Raw genomic sequence first — 21,857 nt, forward strand, 5'->3', positions numbered from 1 at the left:
GAGGGGATTTGGGGGAAATTAAGTGGATTTGGGGTCGTTTTGAGGGGATTTGGGGGAAATTAAGTGAATTTGGGGTCGTTTTGAGGGGATTTGGGAGAAATTAAGTGGATTTGGGGCCATTTTGAGGGGATTTGGGGGAATTAAGGGGAAATTGGGGTCGTTCTGAGGGGATTTGGGGGAATTAAAGGGAATTTGGGGTCGTTCTGAGGGGATTTGGGGAAATTAAGGGGAATTTGGGGTCGTTCTGAGGGGATTTGGGGGAATTAAGGGGAATTTGGGGTCGTTCTGAGGGGATTTGGGGAAATTAAGGGGAATTTGGGGTCGTTCTGAGGGGATTTGGGGGAATTAAGGGGAATTTGGGGTCGTTCTGAGGGGATTTGGGGAAATTAAGGGGAATTTGGGGTCGTTCTGAGGGGATTTGGGGAAATTAAGGGGAATTTTGGGTCGTTCTGAGGGGATTTGGGGGAATTAAGGGGAATTTGGGGTCGTTCTGAGGGGATTTGGGGGAATTAAGGGGAATTTGGGGTCGTTCTGAGGGGATTTGGGGGAATTAAGGGGAAATTGGGGTCGTTCTGAGGGGATTTGGGGTTGTTCTGAGGGGATCTGAGGGAAATTAGGTGGACTTGGGGCCATTTTGAGGAGATTTGGGGGAAATTGAGAAATTGGGGTCGTTCTGAGGGAATTTGGGGGAATTAAGTGGATTTGGGGCCATTTTGAGGGTATTTGGGGGAAATTAAGGGGAATTTGGGGTCATTTTGAGGGGATTTGGGGTTCTGAGGGGATCTGAGGGAAATTAAGGGGAATTTGGGGCCATTTTGAGGGGATTTGAGGGAAATTGAGGGGAATTTGGGGTCGTTCTGAGGGGATTTGAGGGAAATTAAGGGGAATTTTGGGTCGTTCTGAGGGGATTTGGGGAAATTAAAGGGAATCTGGGGCCATTTTGAGGGGATTTGGGGGAAATTAAGTGGATTTGGGGTCGTTTTGAGGGGATTTGGGGGAAATTAAGTGAATTTGGGGCCATTTTGAGGGGATTTGGGGAATTAAGGGGAATTTGGGGTCGTTCTGAGGGGATTTGGGGGAATTAAGGGGAATTTGGGGTCGTTCGGAGGGGATTTGGGGGAATTAAGGGGAAATTGGGGTCGTTCGGAGGGGATTTGGGGTTGTTCTGAGGGTTTTGGGGGAAATTAAGTGGATTTGGGGCCATTTTGAGGGGATTTGGGGGAAATTAAGTGGATTTGGGGCCATTTTGAGGGGATTTGGGGGGAATTAAGGGGAATTTGGGGCTGTTCTGAGGGGATTTGGGGGAAATTAAGTGGATTTGGGGCCATTTTAAGGGTATTTGAGGGAAATTAAGGGAATTTGGGGTCATTTTGAGGGGATTTGGGGGAAATTAAGTGGATTTGGGGCCATTTTGAGGGTATTTGAGGGAAATTAAGGGGAATTTGGGGTCATTTTGAGGGGATTTGAGGGAAATTGAGGGGAATTTGGGGCTGTTCTGAGGGGATTTGGGGGAAATTAAGGGGAAATTAGGGTTGTTCTGAGGGGATTTGGGGGAATTAAGGGGAATTTGGGGTCGTTCGGACGGGATTTGGGGAAATTAAGGGGAATTTGGGGTCGTTCTGAGGGGATCTGGGGAAATTAAGGGGAATTTGGGGCCATTTTGAGGAGATTTGGGGGAAATTAAGGGGAAATTGGGGTCATTTTGAGGGGATTTGGGGTCGTTCGGAGGGGATTTGGGGGAAATTAAGGGGAAATTGGGGTCGTTCGGAGGGGATTTGGGGTTGTTCTGAGGGGATTTGGGGGAAATTAAGTGGATTTGGGGCCATTTTGAGGGGATTTGGGGTTGTTCTGAGGGGATCTGAGGGAAATTAAGGGGAATTTGGGGCCATTTTGAGGAGATTTGAGGGAAATTGAGGGGAATTTGGGGTCGTTCTGAGGGGATTTGGGGGAAATTAAGTGGATTTGGGGCCATTTTGAGGGGATTTGGGGGAAATCGAGGGGAATTCGGGGCCGTTCTGCGGGGATTCAGAGCAACTAGGGCGAACCTGGGCCCATTTTGGTGGCGTTTGGTTAATTTTACAGCAGTTTCACCCCCGCCTGGGGGCCAATCCCCGCCGCCCTTCCCCCTAAAACCCCCCGGAGCCCCCCCAAAATTAACCCCTTCCCCGCCGCAGCCTCGGGCCGCAGCTGCGAGGACTCGGACGAGGAGCCCGGGCGGAGGCCGGAGCGGCGCAGCGAGCGGGTGCGCCAGGTAACCCCCCCCCCACACCCCCCCCCTCCGCTTTTGGGCCCGAACCCCGCGATTTCGGGGCTCCTCACGCTTCCTGTTGGCGGGAGCAGGGCCGGAAGCCCCCCGAGGGACCCCCCCGGGGCCGCCGCGGGGCCCGGCCCCCCCTGGAGGAGGAGGAGGAGGAGGAAGAGGAGGAGGAGGAGGAGGAGGAGGAGGAAGACGAGGAGGAGGAGGAGCCCGAAGCCCCGCCCCCCGCCGAGGCCACGCCCCCCGCGGAAGCCCCGCCCCTTTCCGAAGCCCCGCCCCTTTCCGAAGCCCCGCCCCTTTCCGAAGCCCCGCCCCTTTCCGAGCCCGCCCCCCCTCCCGAGGCTCCGCCCCCTGCCGAAGCCCCGCCCCCTGAGGCCGCGCCCCAACCCGAGGCCACGCCCCCCGCAGAGGCCACGCCCCCTGCGGAAGCCCCGCCCCTTTCTGAGGCCACGCCCCCTGCCGATGCCCTGCCTGTTCCCGAGGCCACGCCCCCTCCCGAAGCCCCGCCCACCGAGGCCACGCCCCCTCCCGAAGCCCCGCCCACCGAGGCCACGCCCACCAAAGCCACGCCCCCTCCCGAGGCCACGCCCCCCTCCGAAGCCCCGCCCCCCTCCGCGGAAGGGGCGGGGCCCGACGCCGAGGCCACGCCCCCGGGGGCGGGGTCACGTGGCCAGGCCCCGCCCCCCTCCCCCTCCCCCTCGGGCTCCTCCTCGCCCGGCCCCGCCTCCTCCCCGGGCAGCGCCGCCTCCCCCCCCGCCCCCACGGTGAGCGCACTGGGGGCACTGGGGGGGACTGGGAGGGGTTGGGAGGGGCTGGGGGGGGCTGGGGGGGGGCTGGGGAGGGAAAAGGGGGGGCTGGGAGGGGCTGGGGGGGGCTGGGAGGGGGTTGGGAGGGGCTGGGGGGGAAATGGGGGGGGGTTGGGGGGGCTGGGGGGGAATGGGGGGGGTTGGGGGCTACTGGGAGGGACTGGGGGGCACTGGGAGGGGGCTGGGAGGGGTTGGGGGGGGGTTGGGGGACGCTGGGGGGGGAAATGGGGGGGCTGGGGGGGGTTGGGGGGCACTGGGGGGGAAATGGGGGGGTGTGGGGGCTACTGGGAGGGACTGGGGGGCACTGGGAGGGGAAATGGGGGGGACTGGGGGGAGACTGGGAGGGGGTTGGGGGGCACTGGGAGGGGAAATGGGGGGACTGGGGGGCACTGGGGGGGGGGCTGGGGAGGGACTGGGGGGGCTGGGGGGGAAATGGGGGGGGGTGTGGAGGCTACTGGGAGGGACTGGGGGGCACTGGGAGGGGAAATGGGGGGACTGGGGGGGGGGTTGGGGGCACTAGGGGCTACTGGGAGGGACTGGGGGGGGAAATGGGGGGACTGGGAGGGACTGGGAGGGGGTTGGGAGGCACTGGGGGGGGGGAGTGGGGGAGGAGATGGGGGAACTGGGAGGGAGTGGGAGGGGTTTGGGAGGCACTGGGGGGGACTGGGAGGGACTGGGAGGGGGGTTGGGGGGCACTGGGGGGGACTGGGAGGGACTTGGGAGGGGGTCGGGGGGGTACTGGGGGGGGTGTGGGGGGGGAAATGGGGGCACTGGGGGGGTACTGGGGGGGTTGGAGGGCAGTGGGGGTACTGGGAGGGGACTGGGAGGGGAGATGGGGGGACTGGGGGAGACTGGGAAGGGGTTGGAGGGCAGTGGGGGGGGAATGGGCAACTGGGGGGGGGACTGGAGGGCACTGGGGGCTACTGGGAGGGACTGGGGGGGAAATGGGGGGGACTGGGGGGGGAAATGGGGGCACTGGGAGGGGAAATGGGGGGACTGGGGGGGGGACTGGGGGCTCTGGGGGCTACTGGGAGGGACTGGGGGAGGAAATGGGGGGACTGGGAGGGGGTTGGGGGGGACTGGGGGGGGGACTGGGGGGGAATGGGGGGACTGGGAGGGGGTTGGGGGGGACTGGGAAGGGACTGGGAGCTACTGGGAGGGGACTGGGGGGTGACTGGGAGGGGAAATGGGGGGACTGGGGGGAACTGGGAGGGAGTTGGGGGGCACTGGGGGCTACTGGGAGGGACTGGGGGGATCGGGGGCACTGGGATGTACTGGGAGGGGTTTGGGCGGTACTGGGAGGGACTGGGATATACTGGGAGGGACTGGGGGGGAGAGGGGCCGTTACTGGTGTTACTGGTGGGTGTTACTGGTGTTACTGGGAGCGCCCCTGACCCCCCCCCCCCCCCCGCAGGACGCCCGCCAGGAGCCGCCGCGGCCCCAGGGGTGAGCGGGGGGGGGGGGGGGGGGGGGGGGGGGGGGGGCTCCCTCCCTCCCACCTCCCTCCCTCCCTCCCCCCTCCCTCCCTCCCTCCCTCCCTCCCCTCCCGGCCCCGCCCCTCCCCGCGCGGGGGCTGCTGGGTAAGCGGCAAGATGGCCGCCCCCGAGACGGCGCCGGGCCCCACAATAGGGCCGGGGTGAGGGCGGGGGGCGGGGATCTGTGGGGCTGGGATGTGTGGGGCGGGGGGATGTGGGGCTGGGGGATGTGGGGCTGGGGGATGTGGGGCCGGGGGATGTGGGGCCGGGATCTGTGGGGCTGGGGGATGTGGGGCCGGGATCTGTGGGGCTGGGGGGTGTGGGGCTGGGGGGTGTGGGGCTGGGGGGTGTGGGGCTGGGGGGTGTGGGGCTGGGGGGTGTGGGGCTGGGGGGTGTGGGGCTGGGGGGTGTGGGGCTGGGATGTGGGGCTGGGGGGTGTGGGGCTGGGGGGTGTGGGGCTGGGGGATGTGGGGCTGGGGGGTGTGGGGCTGGGGGGTGTGGGGCTGGGGGGTGTGGGGCTGGGGGGTGTGGGGCTGGGGGTGTGGGGCTGGGGGTGTGGGGCCGGGATCTGTGGGGCTGGGGGGTGTGGAGCTGGGGGGTGTGGGGCTGGGGGGTGTGGGGCTGGGGGGTGTGGGGCTGGGGGGTGTGGGGCTGGGGGGTGTGGGGCTGGGGGGTGTGGGGCTGGGGGATGTGGGGCTGGGGGATGTGGGGCTGGGGGATGTGGGGCTGGGGGGTGTGGGGCTGGGGGGTGTGGGGCTGGGGGGTGTGGGGCTGGGGGGTGTGGGGCTGGGGGGTGTGGGGCTGGGGGATGTGGGGCTGGGGGATGTGGGGCTGGGGGGTGTGGGGCTGGGGGGTGTGGGGCTGGGGGTGTGGGGCTGGGGGGTGTGGGGCTGGGGGGTGTGGGGCTGGGGGATGTGGGGCCGGGATCTGTGGGGCTGGGGGATGTGGGGCTGGGGGGTGTGGGGCTGGGGGTGTGGGGCTGGGGGATGTGGGGCTGGGGGATGTGGGGCTGGGGGATGTGGGGCTGGGGGATGTGGGGCTGGGGGTGTGGGGCTGGGGGGTGTGGGGCTGGGGGGTGTGGGGCTGGGGGTGTGGGGCTGGGGGGTGTGGGGCTGGGGGTGTGGGGCTGGGGGATGTGGGGCTGGGGGATGTGGGGCCGGGATCTGTGGGGCTGGGGGATGTGGGGCTGGGGGGTGTGGGGCTGGGGGTGTGGGCTGGGGGATGTGGGGCTGGGGGATGTGGGGCTGGGATGTGGGGCTGGGGGGTGTGGGGCTGGGGGGTGTGGGGCTGGGGGATGTGGGGCTGGGGGATGTGGGGCTGGGATGTGGGGCTGGGGGATGTGGGGCTGGGGGATGTGGGGCCGGGATCTGTGGGGCTGGGGGGATGTGGGGCTGGGGGGTGTGGGGCTGGGGGGTGTGGGGCTGGGGGATGTGGGGCTGGGGGGTGTGGGGCTGGGGGGTGTGGGGCTGGGGGGGTGTGGGGCTGGGGGGTGTGGGGCTGGGGGTGTGGGGCTGGGGGATGTGGGGCTGGGGGATGTGGGGCCGGGATCTGTGGGGCTGGGGGATGTGGGGCTGGGGGTGTGGGGGGGGGGTGTGGGGCTGGGGGGTGTGGGGCTGGGGGGTGTGGGGCTGGGGGATGTGGGGCTGGGGGATGTGGGGCTGGGATGTGGGGGCTGGGGGGTGTGGGGCTGGGGGTGTGGGGCTGGGGGTGTGGGGCTGGGGGATGTGGGGCTGGGGGATGTGGGGCTGGGGGATGTGGGGCTGGGGGATGTGGGGCCGGGATCTGTGGGGCTGGGGGGGTGTGGGGCTGGGGGGTGTGGGCTGGGGGTGTGGGGCTGGGGGATGTGGGGCTGGGGGGTGTGGGGCTGGGGGGTGTGGGGCTGGGGGGTGTGGGCTGGGGGATGTGGGGCTGGGGGATGTGGGCCGGGATCTGTGGGGCTGGGGGATGTGGGGCTGGGGGGTGTGGGGCTGGGGGTGTGGGGCTGGGGGGTGTGGGGCTGGGGGATGTGGGGCTGGGGGTGTGGGGCTGGGGGGTGTGGGCTGGGGGGTGTGGGGCTGGGGGATGTGGGGCTGGGGGATGTGGGGCTGGGGGATGTGGGGCTGGGGGTGTGGGGCTGGGGGGTGTGGGGCTGGGGGTGTGGGGCTGGGGGGTGTGGGGCTGGGGGGTGTGGGGCTGGGGGATGTGGGGCTGGGGATGTGGGGCTGGGGGGTGTGGGGCTGGGGGGTGTGGGCTGGGGGGGTGTGGGGCTGGGGGGTGTGGGGCTGGGGGTGTGGGGCTGGGGGATGTGGGCTGGGGGATGTGGGGCCGGGATCTGTGGGGCTGGGGGATGTGGGGCTGGGGGGTGTGGGCTGGGGGGTGTGGGGCTGGGGGATGTGGGGCTGGGATGTGGGGCTGGGGGGTGTGGGGCTGGGGGATGTGGGCTGGGATGTGGGGCTGGGGGGTGTGGGGCTGGGGGGTGTGGGGCTGGGGGGTGTGGGCTGGGGGATGTGGGGCTGGGGGGATGTGGGGCTGGGGGATGTGGGGCTGGGGGATGTGGGGCCGGGATCTGTGGGGCTGGGGGGTGTGGGGCTGGGGGGTGTGGGGCTGGGGGGTGTGGGGCTGGGGGATGTGGGGCTGGGGGTGTGGGCTGGGGGGTGTGGGCTGGGGGGTGTGGGGCTGGGGGATGTGGGGCTGGGGGATGTGGGGCCGGGATCTGTGGGGCTGGGGATGTGGGGCTGGGGGGTGTGGGGCTGGGGGGTGTGGGGCTGGGGGGTGTGGGGCTGGGGGATGTGGGGCTGGGGGGTGTGGGGCTGGGGGGTGTGGGGCTGGGGGGTGTGGGGCTGGGGGGTGTGGGGCTGGGGGGTGTGGGCTGGGGATGTGGGGCTGGGGGATGTGGGGCCGGGATCTGTGGGCTGGGGATGTGGGGCTGGGGGGTGTGGGGCTGGGGGGTGTGGGCTGGGGGGTGTGGGGCTGGGGGGTGTGGGGCTGGGGGATGTGGGGCTGGGGATGTGGGGCTGGGATGTGGGGCTGGGGGGTGTGGGCTGGGGGATGTGGGGCTGGGGGATGTGGGGCTGGGGGATGTGGGGCTGGGGATGTGGGGTGAGGGATGTGTGGGGCCAGGGGAGGAGCTGTGGGGCTGGGGGATGTGGGGCAGGGATCTGTGGGGCTGGGGGGGATCTATGGGGCTGGGGGGAGGATCTGTGGGGCTGGGGGGCCAATCTATGGGGCTGGGAGAGGATCTGTGGGGCTGGGGGGGCTTCTATGGGGCCAGGGAAAAATCTATGGGGCTGGGGGGGGATCTGTGGGGCTGGGGGAAGGATCTGTGGGGCTGGGGGCATTCCTATGGGGCTGGGGAAAAATCTATGGGGCCAGGGGAGCGTCCCTATGGGGCTGGGGGGAGGATCTGTGGGGCTGGGGGGGGATCTATGGGGCTGGGAGAGGATCTGTGGGGCGGGGGCATTCCTATGGGGCTGGGAGCCAATCTATGGGGCTGGGGGTGAAGTCTAGGGGGCCGGGGGGAGGATCTATGGGGCTGGGGAAAAATCTATGGGGCCGGGGGGGCGTCCCTATGGGGCTGGAGGGAGATCTGTGGGGCTGGGGGCGTTCCTATGGGGCTGGGGGAGGATCTGTGGGGCTGGGGGTAAAATCTATGGGGCTGGGGGGGCTCCTATGGGGCTGGGGGTAAAATCTATGGGGCTGGGGGGAGGATCTATGGGCCAGGGGTAAAATCTATGGGGCCAGGGCCGCTCTATGGGGCAGGGCGCCCCCGGTTACCCCCAGCCCCCCAAGTGCGGGGCCCCCCCCTCCCCCCCCAACCCCCCGCTATGGGGCCGGGCACCCCCCCCCCTTACCCCCCCCCACTATGGGGCAGCCCCACTGATCCCCCCCCCCCCCAGCGAGGAGCCGCCGGCGCCCATGGAGCTGGGGCCCCCCCCCCGGGGCCGCCCCCCCCCGAGCGCCCCCCGGACCCCGAGGTAACGACCCCCGCGCGTGGGGGGGGGGGGGGGGCACTTGGGGGGCAGCCCCACATCGGGGGGGGGGTTGGGGGGGGGGGCACTTGGGGGGGCCCCAGAGGACTTGGGGGGCAGCCCCATAGATACTTGGGGGGCACCCTATAGGGGTTTTGGGTGCCCCAGAGGGACTTAGGGGGGCAGCCCCATAGATATTTGGGGGCCCCATAGGGACTTGGGGGGCAGCCCCATAGATACTTCCAGCCCCATAGCGATTTGGGGGGCGCCCCATAGGGACTTGGGGGGCAGCCCCATAGCGCCTTGGGCACCCCATAGATACTTGGGGGGCGCCCCGTAGATACTTGGGGGCCCCATAGGGACTTGGGGGGCAGCCCCATAGCGGCTTCAGTGCGCTACTTGGGGGGCATAGATATTTGGGTGCCCCATAGATACTTGGGGGGCAGCCCCATAGATACCTGGGTGCCCCATAGGGACTTGGGGGGCGCCCCACAGCTACTTGGGGGGCAGCCCCATAGATACTTGGGCGCCCCATAGCGACTCCGGTGCCCCACAGCTACTTGGGGGGCAGCCCCACAGCGCCTCCAGCATCTCCGGGCCCCCCCCGTTTACTTGGGGGGCAGCCCCATAGATGTTTGTGCGCCCCGCAGCTACTTGGGGGGCAGCCCATAGCGCCCTGCGCACCCCGTAACGACTTGGGGGCAGCCCCATAGCTCTTGAGTACCTGCGGGCCCCGTCGACTTGGGGGGCCCCATAGTGTAGGCGACTTGGGGGGCAGCCCATATACCCCCGTAACGACTTGGGGGGCAGCCCCCCCTTGAGTAGCGTAGGGACTTGGGGGCAGCCCCATACTTGGGGGGCGCCCCATAGCGCCCTGGGCGCCCCATAGGGACTTGGGGGGCGCCCCACGGCTACGTGGGGGGCAGCCCCATAGATCTTTGCCTGCCCCACGGCTACTTGGGGGGCAGCCCCACGACCCCCTCGGGGGGCGCCCCACGCCTACTTGGGGGGCGCCCCACACTTGTGGGGCCCGAAGCCCCGCCCCCGCCATCTCCCCCCGCCCCCCCTTTTTACCCCCCGCCCCCCACGCCACTTAGGGGGTGCCCCACATCCGCGCCCCCCCCCCCCACTTGGGGGGCAGCCCCCCAACCTCCCCCCCACCCCTCCCCGCGCGCCCCACACGTGTGGGGCGGCCCCCACGGCGCTCCGGGACCCCCCAACGTCTCTCTTTTGGGCACCCAGCGCTGGCTGACGGAGCCCCCCCCCGCCGCCGCCGCCCCCGCCCCACACTTGGGGGGCGCCCCACGGCCGGAGCTCCGCGACCCCCAAGTGCCTCCCGCTGGGCACCCCCGGGACCTCGACGCGGCCATCCTGGGGGACCCCGGGACCCCCCCAGTGCCCCCCCCCGGGGGCCCCCCCCGACGCCCCACGGAGGAGCCGGCGCCCCGCGCCCCGCCCCACGGCGCCCCGCGGCGTCCCGCGCCCGCACCCACAAGTGCCCTGCGGCCGCCCCACGGCCGCCCCACGGCGCCCCCCCCGAAGGACTTGGGGGCCTCGGCCTCCCGTCGGCCGCCCTGAAGGAGCCCGGGCCTCGAAAAGCCGCTTGTGGGGCGCCCCACGGATCGCCGGGGCCCCCAACTGCTACTTATGGGGCACCCCACAGATCTCCGGGACCCCCAGATCTCACTTATGGGGCACCCCATAGATCGGCGGGACTCCTGAATCTCACTTATGGGGCGCCCCACAGATCGGCTGGGACCCCCAACTGCTACTTAGGGGGCACCCCACAGATCATCGGGACCCCCAACTGCTATTTAGGGGGCGCCCCACTCGAGGATCGCCCCACGGATCGCCGGACCCCCAAGTGCCACTTAGGGGGCACCCCACAGAAGTCGGGACCCCCAAATCTCAGTTGTGGGGCACCCCCATCGCCGGGATGCTACCGCCCCACGGATCACCGGGCCCCCAACTGCTACTTAGGGGGCGCCCCAAGGACTCGAGATCTCACTTATGGGGCGCCCCACGGATTGCCGTGACCCACAAGTGCCACTTATGGGGCACCCCATCGCTGTGACCCCCAACTGCTACGGGACAGATTCCAGGACCCCCAAATCTCACTTATGGGGCACCCCATGGAACTCGGGACCCCCAACTGCTACTTAGGGGGCGCCCCATGGAACTCGAGGACCCTCAACTGCTACTTAGGGGGCACCCCACAGATCTCCGTGACCCACAAGTCTCACTTATGGGGCACCCCATAGAACTCGGTGACCCCCAACTGCTACTTAGGGGGCGCCCCACGGATCGCCGGGACCCCCAAGTGCCACTTATGGGGCACCCCACAGAACTCGGGACCCCCAAATCTCACTTGTGGGGCACCCCACGGATCACCGGGACCCCCAGCTGCTACTTAGGGGGCGCCCCACGGAACTCAGGACCCCCAAGATGCTCACTTAGGGGGCACCCCACTCGAGGACCCCCAAGTGCCACTTATGGGGCACCCCACAGAAGTCTGGGACTTCCAAATCTCACTTATGGGGCACCCCACAGATCTCCGGGACCCCCAAGTGCCACTTATGGGGCACCCCACGGAACTCGGGACCCCCAAGATCTCACATGGGGGACCCCCGGATCTCAACCCACAAGTGCCACTTATGGGGCACCCCACACTGATCTCAGGCCCCACAGATCGCCGGGACCCCCACTTACTTAGGGGGCGCCCCCCAAGGACCCCCAAATCTCACTTATGGGCGCCCCCGGATCAACAAGTGCCACTTATGGGGCGCCCCACGGAACTCAGGACCCCCAAGATCTCACTTATGGGGCACCCCACGGACTCAGGGGCCCCACAGCGCCACTTATGGGGCGCCCCACGGATCCTGCCACTTGTGGGGCACGCCCACACCCCATCTCACTTAGGGGGCGCCCCACGGATCTCCGGACCCACAAGTGATGGGGCGCCCCACGGAAGACCTCCAAATCTCACTTGTGGGGCGCCCCACAGATCGCTGGGACCCCCGACCGCTACTTAGGGGGCGCCCCACTCGACGAATCACTTGTGGGGCACCCCATGGAACCTTGAAAGCTGTACTTAGGGGGCGCCCCACAGATCTCAGGACCCACAGCCGCCACTTATGGGGCACACCGCGAACTCCGGGACCCCCAAAAACCTCACTTAGGGGGCGCCCCACAGCTCTCAGGCCCCCCGACCGCGCCGCTTATGGGGCACGCCGCGGACTCCGGGACCCCCCAAATCCTACTTATGGGGCGCCCCACAGATTCCAGGACCCCCAACTGCTACTTATGGGGCACCCCATGGACGCCGGGACCCCCAACTGCTGCTTATGGGGCACCCCACGGACCTCAGCCCCCCCCGAAACTGCTCACTTATGGGGCACCCCACGGACCTCAGCCCCCCCGAAACCTCACTTATGGGGCACGCTGCAGACTCCGGGACCCCCAAAACCTCACTTATGGGGCGCCCCACAGATCTCACGACCCCCGACCGCCACTTATGGGGCACCCCACGGACTTGGGCACCCCAAAATCTCACTTATGGGGCACCCCACAGATTTCAACACCCCCGGCTGCTACCTATGGGGCACCCCACGGACTCGAGCACCCCAAGATGTCACTTATGGGGCACCCCACAGATTTCAAGACCCCCGGCTGCTACTTATGGAGCACCCCCCGGACTCAAGGACCCCAAGACCTCACTTATGGGGCACCCCACAGATCCTCAAGACCCCCAACCGCCACTTATGGGGCACACCATGGACTCCGGGACCCCCCAAAATCTCACTTATGGGGCACCCCACAGATTTCAAGACCCCTGGCTGCTACTTATGGGGCACCCCACGGACTCAAGGACCCCAAGACCTCACTTATGGGGCACCCCACAGATCCTCAGGACCCCCGACCGCCACTTATGGGGCACCCCACGGACTTCAGCACCCCGAGACCTCACTTATGGGGCACCCCACAGATCCTAAAGACCCCCAGCCGCCACTTATGGGGCACACCATGGACTCCGGGACCCCCCGAAATCTCACTTATGGGGCACCCCACAGATTTCAAGACCCCCGGCTGCTACTTATGGGGCACCCCACGGACTCGAGGACCCCAAAATCTCACTTATGGGGCACCCCACAGATCCTCAGGACCCCAGACCGCCACTTATGGGGCACCCCACGGACTTGGGCGCCCCAAAATCTCACTTATGGGGCACCCCACGGACTCTAGGGCCCCGCAGCGCCACTTGTGGGGCACCCCGCGGACTTGAGGACCCCCCAATCTCACTTAGGGGGCACCCCACGGACTCCAGGAGCCCCGAGCGCCACTTGTGGGGCGCCCCACGGATTGCCCGGCTCGCTGGTGCCGCTTGGGGGCGCCCCATAGATCCTCAGGAACCCCCCCCCCCCCAAATCCCACTTATGGGGCGCCCCACAGACCCCGGGACCCCCGAGTGCCACTTATGGGGCCCCTGCCCCACAGCTTATGGGGCCCTGCCCCACACTTATGGGGCGCCCCACGGATTTCTGGCCCTGCCCCCCACCCCCAGCCCCACTTGTGGGGCGCCCCACGGCCCCCCTCCCCGCCCCATAGCCCCTCCCCCAGCCCCACACTTATGGGGCGGCCCCGCCCCTTCATTGTGACGTCACAGCCCCGCCCCCTCATTGTGACGTCACAGCCCCGCCCCCTCCCCCGATAACCCACAGGGGGAGGAGCCACCCGCAAGGGGGCGTGGCCTCCTTAAGCCACGCCCCCCGTGGTGACTCCGCCCCCTTCCGGGTCCTCCCTCCCCCCCCTCCCCTCCTCCCCCCAGGCCCAGCCCAAGGCCTTCAAGAGGAAGATCGCGCTCCTGGGTGAGAGGGGCGGGGCCGGAAGTGGGCGGGGCCGGAAGTGGGAGGGGCCGGAAGTGGGAGGGGCCGGAAGTGGGCGGGGCCGGAAGTGGGCGGGGCCGGAAGTGGGTGGAGCCGGAAGGGGTGGAGCCGGAAGGGGCGGGGCTTAGCGGGAGGGGGCGGGGGCTTCGTGGGGCGTGGTTTGAGAGGGGCGGGGCCTAAGGGATGGGGCGGGGCCTAAGGGAGGGGGCGGGGCCTAAGGGAGGGGGCGGGGCTTAAGGGAAGGGGCGGGGGCTTAAGGGAAGGGGGCGGGGTTTGGAAGGTGGGCGGGGCGTTGTATGCAAATTAGGTGGTGATGAGTCAAGGGAGGGGGCGTGGTTAACTAAAGGGGGCGTGGCCAGCGCTGACCACGCCCCCCGCGTGCCCTTCCCACCAATGGCAGCCAAGGGGGCGGGGCCGGAGGCGGCGGAGGCGGGGCCGGCGGCGGGGGCCGGGCGGAAGCGGCGCTGGGGGGCGAGCACGGCCTGCGGGGCGCGGAGGCCCTGCATCAGCATCAGCACCGAGTCGCTCAAGGTGAGCCCCGAAAGGCCCCGAAGCCCGCCCCAAACGCGCCCGGGGCTGGGCTGCGGGACCCCAAAGGGGCTCGGGTCCCAAAACCGGGCCCGAATCCGCCCCGAAACAGCCCAAATACATCCCGAAGTGGCCCCGAGTTGAGCAAATCCTGTAAGTTCGCCCCAAAGCGGGCCCGGATTGGCCCTAAACGGACCCAAGTTGGACCCAAACAGCCCCAGAGAGCTGAAATACCAAAAATTGGACCCAAATCCAACCCAAATCCGCCCCAAATTGCCCCAAAACGGTCCCAATTTGACCCTAAGTTGGTCAAATCCTATAAATTCATCCTAAATTGGTCCTAAATTGGCCCTAAACGGACCCAAGTTGGACCCAAACGGCCCCCAGAGAGATGAAATACCGAAAATTGGACCCAAATCCAACCCAAATCCGCCCCAAATTGCCCCAAAATGGCCCCAATTTGACCCTAAATTGACCAAATCCTATAAATTCGTCCCAAAGCGGACCCGAGTTGGCCCTAAACAGTCCCAAGTTGGACCCAAACGGCCCCAAAGAGATCGAATACCAAAAATTGGACGCAAATGCAACCCAAATCTGCCCCAAATTGCCCCAAAATGGCCCCAATTTGACCCTAAATTGACCAAATCCTATAAATTCATCCTAAATTGGTCCTAAATAGACCCTAGTTGGATCAAAATGACTCCAAAAAGGTCAAATATCAGAAATTGGCCCCAAATAGGGCCCAAATCCACCCCAAATCATCCCAGATTTGACCCGCTTTGACCCTAAATTGACCAAATCCTATAAATTCATCCCAAATTGGCCCTAAATAGACCCAAGCTGGCCCTAAAACAGCCCCAAAGAGATCAAATCCTACGAATTCACCCCAAATCGGACCCAAAGTGGCCCTAAATAGACCCAAAGAGACCCGGTCCTACAGATTGACCCCAAATCCGCCCCAAATTGACCCAAATTGGCCCCAAAAAGACCAAACCCTACAATTTGACTGCAAATCAGCCCCAAATCCGCCCTAAATTGACCCAAACCGGTCCCAAAGTTGACCCCAAAAGACCCAATCCTGCAGAGTGACCCCGGATCCGCCCCAAATTGACCAGAAGTAGACTCAAAATAGAGCAAATCCTACAAACTGACCCCAAATCCGCCCCAAATTGCCCCCAAATGGCCCCAAATAGACCCAAAATAGACCAAATCCTACAGACTGACCCCAAATCCACCCCAAATCTGCCCCCAAGTGGCCCCAAATAGACCCTAAAGAGACCAAATGCTATAAATTCACCCCAAACTGGCCCTAAATAGACCCAAATTGACCCCAAAATAACCCCAAATAGACCAAATCCTACAAATTCACCCCAAATCTGCCCTAAATTGCCCCAAATGTACCCCCAAAAGACCAAATCCTACAAATTGACCCCGAATCCACCCCAAATTGACCCCAAACTGCCCCAAAAAGACCCCAAAATGGACCCCAGAAAGACCCAATCCTACAAATTGGACCCCAAATCGGCCCTCAATATACCCCAAAAGACCCCAAAAGACTCCAAAAACACCGAATCCTACAAATTGGCCCCAAATTGGTCCTAAATATACTGCAAAAGACCCCAAAAGCACCAAATCCTACAAATTGACCCCAAATCCACTCTAAACTGCCTCCCAAAACAGACCCCAAAAGCACCAAATCCTACAAATTGACCCCCAATCGGCCCTGAATATACCCCAAAAGGCTCCCAAAAGACCCCAAAAGGGACCCAAAAGACCCCAAAAGACCTCAGAAGAACCCAAAAGACCCCAAAGGACCCCAAAAGACTCCAAAAGACCCAATCCTACAAATCGACCCCAAATTGCCCTAAAAGACCCCAAAAGCACTAAATCCTACAAATTGACCCAGATCGGCCCTGAATATAGCCCAAAAAGACCCCAAACCCCCAAAAGACCCGAAAAGACCCCAAAAGACCCCAAAAGACTCCAAAAGACTGCAAAAGTCCCCAAAATACCCCAAAAGCCCCCAAACACCCAGAAGTGACCCAAAAGGACCCCAAAGACCCCAGAGGACTCCAAAAGACCCCAAATTAGTCCTGAATATTCACCAAAAGACCCCAAAAGACCCCAAAAAGCCCCCAAAAGACCCCCAAAACACTCCCAGAAGACCCCAAAAAGATCCCCAAAAGACCCGAGAAGTCGGCAAAGCCCCCAAAAGCCCCCAAAAGGACCCCAAAAAGCTCCCCAAAATACCCCCAAAGCCCCCAAAAGACCCCAAAAGACCCCTGAAAGGGACCCCGAAAGGGACCCAAAAGACCCCCAAAAGACGCCAAAAGACCTAAAAAGACACCAAAAGACCCCAAAAGGACTCCAAAGACCCCAAAAGACCCGAAAAGGCCCCAAAAGACCCCAAAAAGACCCCAAAAGACCCCAAAGGACCGCAAAAGGCCCCCAAAGACCCCAAAAATCCCCAAAAGCCCCCAAAAGCCCCCAAAAGGCCCCCAAAAGACCCCAAAAAGGCCCCAAAAGACGCCAAAAGACTCCAAAAGACCCCAAAAGACCCCCAAAAGACCCAAAGACCCCAAAAGCCCAAAAAGACCCCAAAAGCCTCCAAAAGACCCCAAAAAAGACCCCAAAAGAGCTAAAAGAGCTAAAAAGGCTCCAAAAAGACCCCAAAAGACCCCAAAAAGTCCCCAAAAAGACCCCAAAAGACCCCAAAAAGTCCCCAAAAAGACCCCAAAAGACCCCAAAAAGCCCCAAAAGCCTCCAAAAAGATCCCGAAAAGACTCCAAAAGCCCCCAAAAGACCCCAAAATGGACCCCAAAAGACCCCTGAAAGGGACCCAAAAGACCCCAAAAGACCCCAAAAAGACCCCAAAAGCCACCAAAAAGCCCCCAAAAGACCCAAAAGACCCAAAAAGACCCCGAAAGCGTCCAAAAGACCCCAAAAAGCCTCCAAAAGACCCCAAAAGACCCCAAAAAGACCCCAAAAAGACCCCAAAAGACCCCCAAAGACCCCGAAAAGACCCCAAACGGCCCCAAAAGACCCCAAAAGGTCCCAAAAGGTCCCAAAAAGCCCCCAAAAGACTCCCAAAGACCCAAAAGACCCCAAAAAGCCTCCAAAAGACCCCAAAAAGACCTCCAAAAGACCCCCAAAAAGACCCCAAAAGACCCCAAAAGACCCCAAAAGACCCAAAAACACCCCAAAATGACTCCAAAAGCCCCCCAAAAGACCCCAAAACCCCCAAAATCCCCCAAACTCCCCCAAAACCCCCCCACCCTCCCCCACCCCTCACCCCCCACCCCCCCCCCACCCCCCCCCCTTACCCCGCTTTGCCCAAAGCCGCCGTTTTCGCCCCAAACCGCAGGGCCTGATCGCGGCGCGGGCGCCCCCGCAGGAGGCGGTGGTGGAGCTGCACCCCCCGAGGACGCCCCCATCTCCGAGGACGACGAGGGCGGGGGCGGGGCCTCGGCCGTGACGTCACCGGGGGCGGAGCCCCACGCCCCGCCCCCCCTCAAGATCTGCCGCACCGTCACCCAGGTACCGCCAGCCCCAAAACCCCGCTTTCGCCCCCAAAAATCCCCCCCCCCCCCAGGTGGTGCTGGAGAACGGGAGGGGGCGGGGCCTCCGCGGAGCCCCGCCCCCAGGCCCCGCCCCCTTCCTCAGGCCCCGCCCCCTTCCTCAGGCCCCGCCCCTGCCCGCAGGCCCCACCCCCTCCCTCAGGCCCCGCCCCCTGCAGCAGGCCCCGCCCCTTCCTCAGGCCCCGCCCCCTTCCTCAGGCCCCGCCCCCTGCCCCAGGCCCCGCCCCCTGCCCCCAAGCCCCGCCCCCTTCCTCAGGCCCCGCCCCCTCCCCAGGCCCCACCCCCTGCCGCAGGCCCCGCCCCCTTCCTCAGGCCCCGCCCCCTTCATCAGGCCCCGCCCCCTCCCCCAAGCCCCGCCCCCCGGCGCAGGCCCCGCCCCCTGACTCTGTGCCCCCCCCCCCCCAGGTGGTGCCGGAGAACGGGCGGGGGGGAGGGGGAGGAGGGAGGGGGCGGGGCCTCCGCGGAGCCCCGCCCCCAGGCCCCGCCCCCCGCCGCTGGCCCCGCCCCCCGGGCGCGGGCCCAGCCCCCGCCCCCCGCCGGCGGGGGCCCCTCCCTGCAGGGCGGAGAGGAGGAGCAGAAGGGTACTGGGGGAACTGGGGGGCACTGGGAGGGACTGGGGGGGTTGGGGGGCACTGGGAGGGACTGGGAGGGGGCTGGGAGGGGAGTGGGGGCAGATTGGGGGGACTAGGAGGGACTGGGGGGAGTGGGGGCTGGGAGGGGACTGGGAGGGACTGGGAGGGGGCTGGGGGGGACTGGGAGGGGCTGGGAGGGGACTGGGAGGGCTGGGAGGGGACTGGGGGGGATTGGGAGGGACTGGGGGGGACTGGGAGGGGACTGGGAGGGGACTGGGAGGGGCTGGGAGGGGACTGGGAGGGCTGGGAGGGGACTGCGAGGGGAAATGGGGGGCCTGGGGGGGACTGGGAGAGGTATTGGGTTGTACTGGGATGTACTGGGAGTTATTGGGAGGTACTGGGATGGACTGGGAGGGGATTTGGGGGTAGTGGGGAGCGCTGGGGGAGGCACTGGGGGAGGCACTGGTGTTGCTGGGAGGTACCGGGAGTTACTGGGAAGGGGCTTGGGGGTAGCGGGAGGGGGACTGGGTTATACTGGGATGTACTGGGAGTGACTGGGACGGACTGGGATGTACTGGGGTATACTGGGAGGGGCTTTGGGGGTACTGGGAAGCGCTGGGAGGCTCACTGGGGTTACTGGGAGGTACTGGGACTTACTGGGCGGGGCCTTGGGGGTACCGGGAGGGGGACTGGGTTATACTGGGATGTACTGGGAGTGACTGGGAGGTACTGGGAGGTACTGGGATAGACTGGGAGGGGATTTGGGGGTAGTGGGAGGGGCTTTGCGGGTACTGGGAGGCGCTGGGAGGCTCACTGGGGTTACTGGGAGGTACTGGGACTTACTAGGAAGGACCTTGGGGGTACTGGGAGGGGGACTGGGTTATACTGGGATGTAGTGGGAGTAACTGGGAGGTACTGGGAGGTACTGGGAGGGGATTTGGGGGTAGTGGGAGGGGCTTTGGGGGTACTGGGAGGGGCTGGGGGAGGCACTGGGGTTACTGGGAGGCACTGGGAGTTACTGGGAAGGACCTTGGGGGTACCGGGAGGGGGACTGGGTTATACTGGGATGTACTGGGAGTAACTGGGAGTTACTGGAATGGACTGGGAGGTACTGGGATGGACTGGGAGGGGATTTGGGGGTAGTGGGAGGGGCTTTGGGGGTAGTGGGAGGGGCTTTGGGGTTACTGGGAGGTGCTGGGAGAGGCACTGGGGTTACTGGGAGGTACTGGGACTTACTGGGAAGGGCCTTGGGGTTACCGGGGGGAACTGGGCTGTACTGGTCCGTACTGGGAGTGCCCGGTGCCCCCCAGGGCGGCGCTCGGTGTCCCAGCAGCGCCGCGGCGTCACCATCACCATCGACGACCCCGTGCGGGCGGCCCCCGGCCCTCCCCCCGCGCCCGCCCCACCCCCATCCTGCACCTCTGCAACCTGGTGAGGGGGCGGGGCCTGAGGGGGCGTGGTCGGAGGGGGCGGGGCCTGAGGGAGGGGCGGGGCCTGAGGGGGCGTGGTCGGAGGGGGCGGGGCATGAGGGGGGCGTGGTCACGTGGGGCGGGGTCACAGGGGGCGGGGCTAAGGGAGGGAGTGGGGCTGGGGGGTAAGGGGGAGGTTGGAGGGGGCGGGGCCTAAAGGGAGGGGGCGTGGCCTGGGGGAGGGGGCGGGGTCACAGGGAGGGGGCGTGGCCTGAGGGAGGGGGCGGGGTCACGGGGAGGGGGCGTGGCCTGAGGGAGGGGGCGGGGTCACAGGGGGCGGGGTCACAGGGAGGGGGCGTGGCCTAAGGGAGGGGGCGTGGCCTGAGGGAGGGGGCGGGGTCAGAGGGGGTGGTCAGAGGGGGCGGGGCCTGAGGGAGGGTGTGTGGCCAATGGGGGCCGGGCTAAGGGGCAGGGGTGGGGTTAAGGGGCAGGGGGCGGGGCTAAGGGACAGGCGCGGGGCTAAGGGGAAGGGGGCGGGGCTAAGGGCAGGGGGCGGGGCTAAGGGGGCGGGGCGGGGCTAAGGGGCGGGGGCGGGGCTAAGGGGCAGGGGGCGGGGCTAAGGGGCAGGGGGCGGGGCTAAGGGGCAGGGGCGGGGCTAAGGGGCAGGGGGCGGGGCTAAGGGGCCGGGGGCGGGGCTAAGGGGCGGGGGCGGGGCTAAGGGCAGGGGGCGGGGCTAAGGGGAAGGGGCGGGGCTAAGGGGCGGGGCGGGGCGGGGCTAAGGGGCGGGGGGGGCTGGGAACGGCCCAAATTGGGGGGTTTTTGGGGGGTTTTGGGGGCGTGGGGAGCCCTGAAGGGGGGTTTTGGGCCCGAAAAGCCCTAAAACGGGGTCTGGGGGCTCGGAACCCCTAAAATTTTTTGGGGGGGGGTCTTAAAAGCCCTAAAATGGGGGGGTTTGGGGGTTGGGGGCTCGGAACCCCTAAAATTGTGGTTTTTTGGGGTCTGGGAAGGCCTAAAACGGGGATTTTGGGGCCTCGAAACCCCTAAAATGGGGCTTGGGGGGCCTGAAACTGGGAAAATCGGGGGGTTTGGGGGTTTTTGGGGTCCTGAGACCCCTAAAATTGTTTCAATGGGGGTCTTGGAAGCCCTAAAATAGGGTCTGGGTTGAGACCCCAAAAATGGGGGATTTGGGGTTTTTTGGGGGGTCTTGAGACTCCTAAAATGGGGTTTGGGGGTCTCGGAACCCCTCAAATCGGGGTTTGGGGGTCTTGGGGCTCCTAAAATTGGATTTGGGGGGGTTAATTGCCATAAACGGGGTTTTTGGGGTCCTGAAAGCCCTAAAATGGGGGGGTTGGGGGGATTTGGGGTCTTGAGGCCCCTAGAATTGGGATTTGGGGGTTTGGGGTCTTGAGACCCCAAAATGGGGATTTGGGGGTTTTGAGGCCCCTAAAATGGGGGGGTTGGGGGGATTTGGGGGGTCTTGAGACCCTAAAATGGGGATTTGGGGTCTTAAAACCGCCGTAAAGGGGTTCGGGGGGCCTGGAAACGCCCCCAAACCCGGGTTTTTTGGGGAAAAACCGCCAAAAAAGGGGTTCTCCCCCCCGCAGGTGCGGCCGTTCACGCTGGGGCAGCTGAAGGAGCTGCTGGGGCGCACGGGGACGCTGCGGGAGGACGGCTTCTGGATCGACAAGATCAAGTCCCACTGCTACGTCACGGTGCGGGGCGCCGCGGGGGGGCGATACGGGGTGATGTGGGGCGCTGGGGGCGGTTATGGGGTGATATGGGGGGGTTGTGGGGTGATATGGGGGGGTTATGGGGCGCTGGGGGGCGGTTATGGGGTGATATGGGGCGGTTATGGGGTGTTGGGGGGTGATGAGGGGTGGCTATGGGGCAGTTATGGGGCACTATGGTCAGTTATGGGGCTCTGGGGGGCAGTTATGGGGTGCTATGGGGTGGTTATGGGGTGCTGGGGAGCGCTATGGGGCGCTATAGGGCAGCTATGGGGCGCTGTGGGGTGGCTGTGGGGTATCCCTGGGGCGCTGTGGGGCGCAGTGGTGTGACGCCCCCCCCCAGTACTCGTCGGTGGAGGAGGCGCTGGCCACGCGCAACGCCCTGCACGGGGTCAAGTGGCCCCAGTCCAACCCCAAGGTGCTGGCGGCCGACTTCGCCGAGCAGGACGAGGTGCGGGGGGGGCTGTGGGGTGCGGGGGGGTTATGGGGTGGGTGTGGGGGGGGTTATGGGGGGGGGTGGGGGGGGTTATGGGGGGGTGTGGGGGGGTGGGGGGGATTTGGGGGGTGTGGGGGGGTGTGGGGGGATTTGGGGGGTATGGGGGGGTGTGGGGGGGTATGGGGTGGGTATGGGGGGGGGGGGGGGGGTGTGGGGTGGGTGGAGGTTATGGGGTGGGT

General features: G+C 66.0%; 1 protein-coding gene across 1 annotated transcript in view; it reads left to right on the plus strand.

Annotated features, from left to right (window-relative positions):
* LOC136789510 (apoptotic chromatin condensation inducer in the nucleus-like) overlaps positions 1 to 21,857 on the plus strand; it is a 29,832-nt gene that overhangs the window by 3,914 nt on the left and 4,061 nt on the right. Inside the window, 15 exon segments of the mRNA XM_066989559.1 lie at positions 2,175 to 2,251; positions 2,341 to 3,021; positions 4,478 to 4,509; positions 4,603 to 4,699; positions 8,414 to 8,491; positions 13,311 to 13,350; positions 13,769 to 13,899; positions 17,261 to 17,315; positions 17,318 to 17,433; positions 17,489 to 17,559; positions 17,880 to 18,055; positions 19,135 to 19,431; positions 19,434 to 19,477; positions 21,060 to 21,167; positions 21,526 to 21,633. Coding sequence (XP_066845660.1) covers positions 2,175 to 2,251; positions 2,341 to 3,021; positions 4,478 to 4,509; positions 4,603 to 4,699; positions 8,414 to 8,491; positions 13,311 to 13,350; positions 13,769 to 13,899; positions 17,261 to 17,315; positions 17,318 to 17,433; positions 17,489 to 17,559; positions 17,880 to 18,055; positions 19,135 to 19,431; positions 19,434 to 19,477; positions 21,060 to 21,167; positions 21,526 to 21,633 — 2,111 coding nt within the window.

This window comes from Anser cygnoides, unplaced genomic scaffold (genome assembly GCF_040182565.1).
Source record: "Anser cygnoides isolate HZ-2024a breed goose unplaced genomic scaffold, Taihu_goose_T2T_genome scaffold_52_1, whole genome shotgun sequence".
NCBI lineage: Eukaryota > Metazoa > Chordata > Aves > Anseriformes > Anatidae > Anser > Anser cygnoides.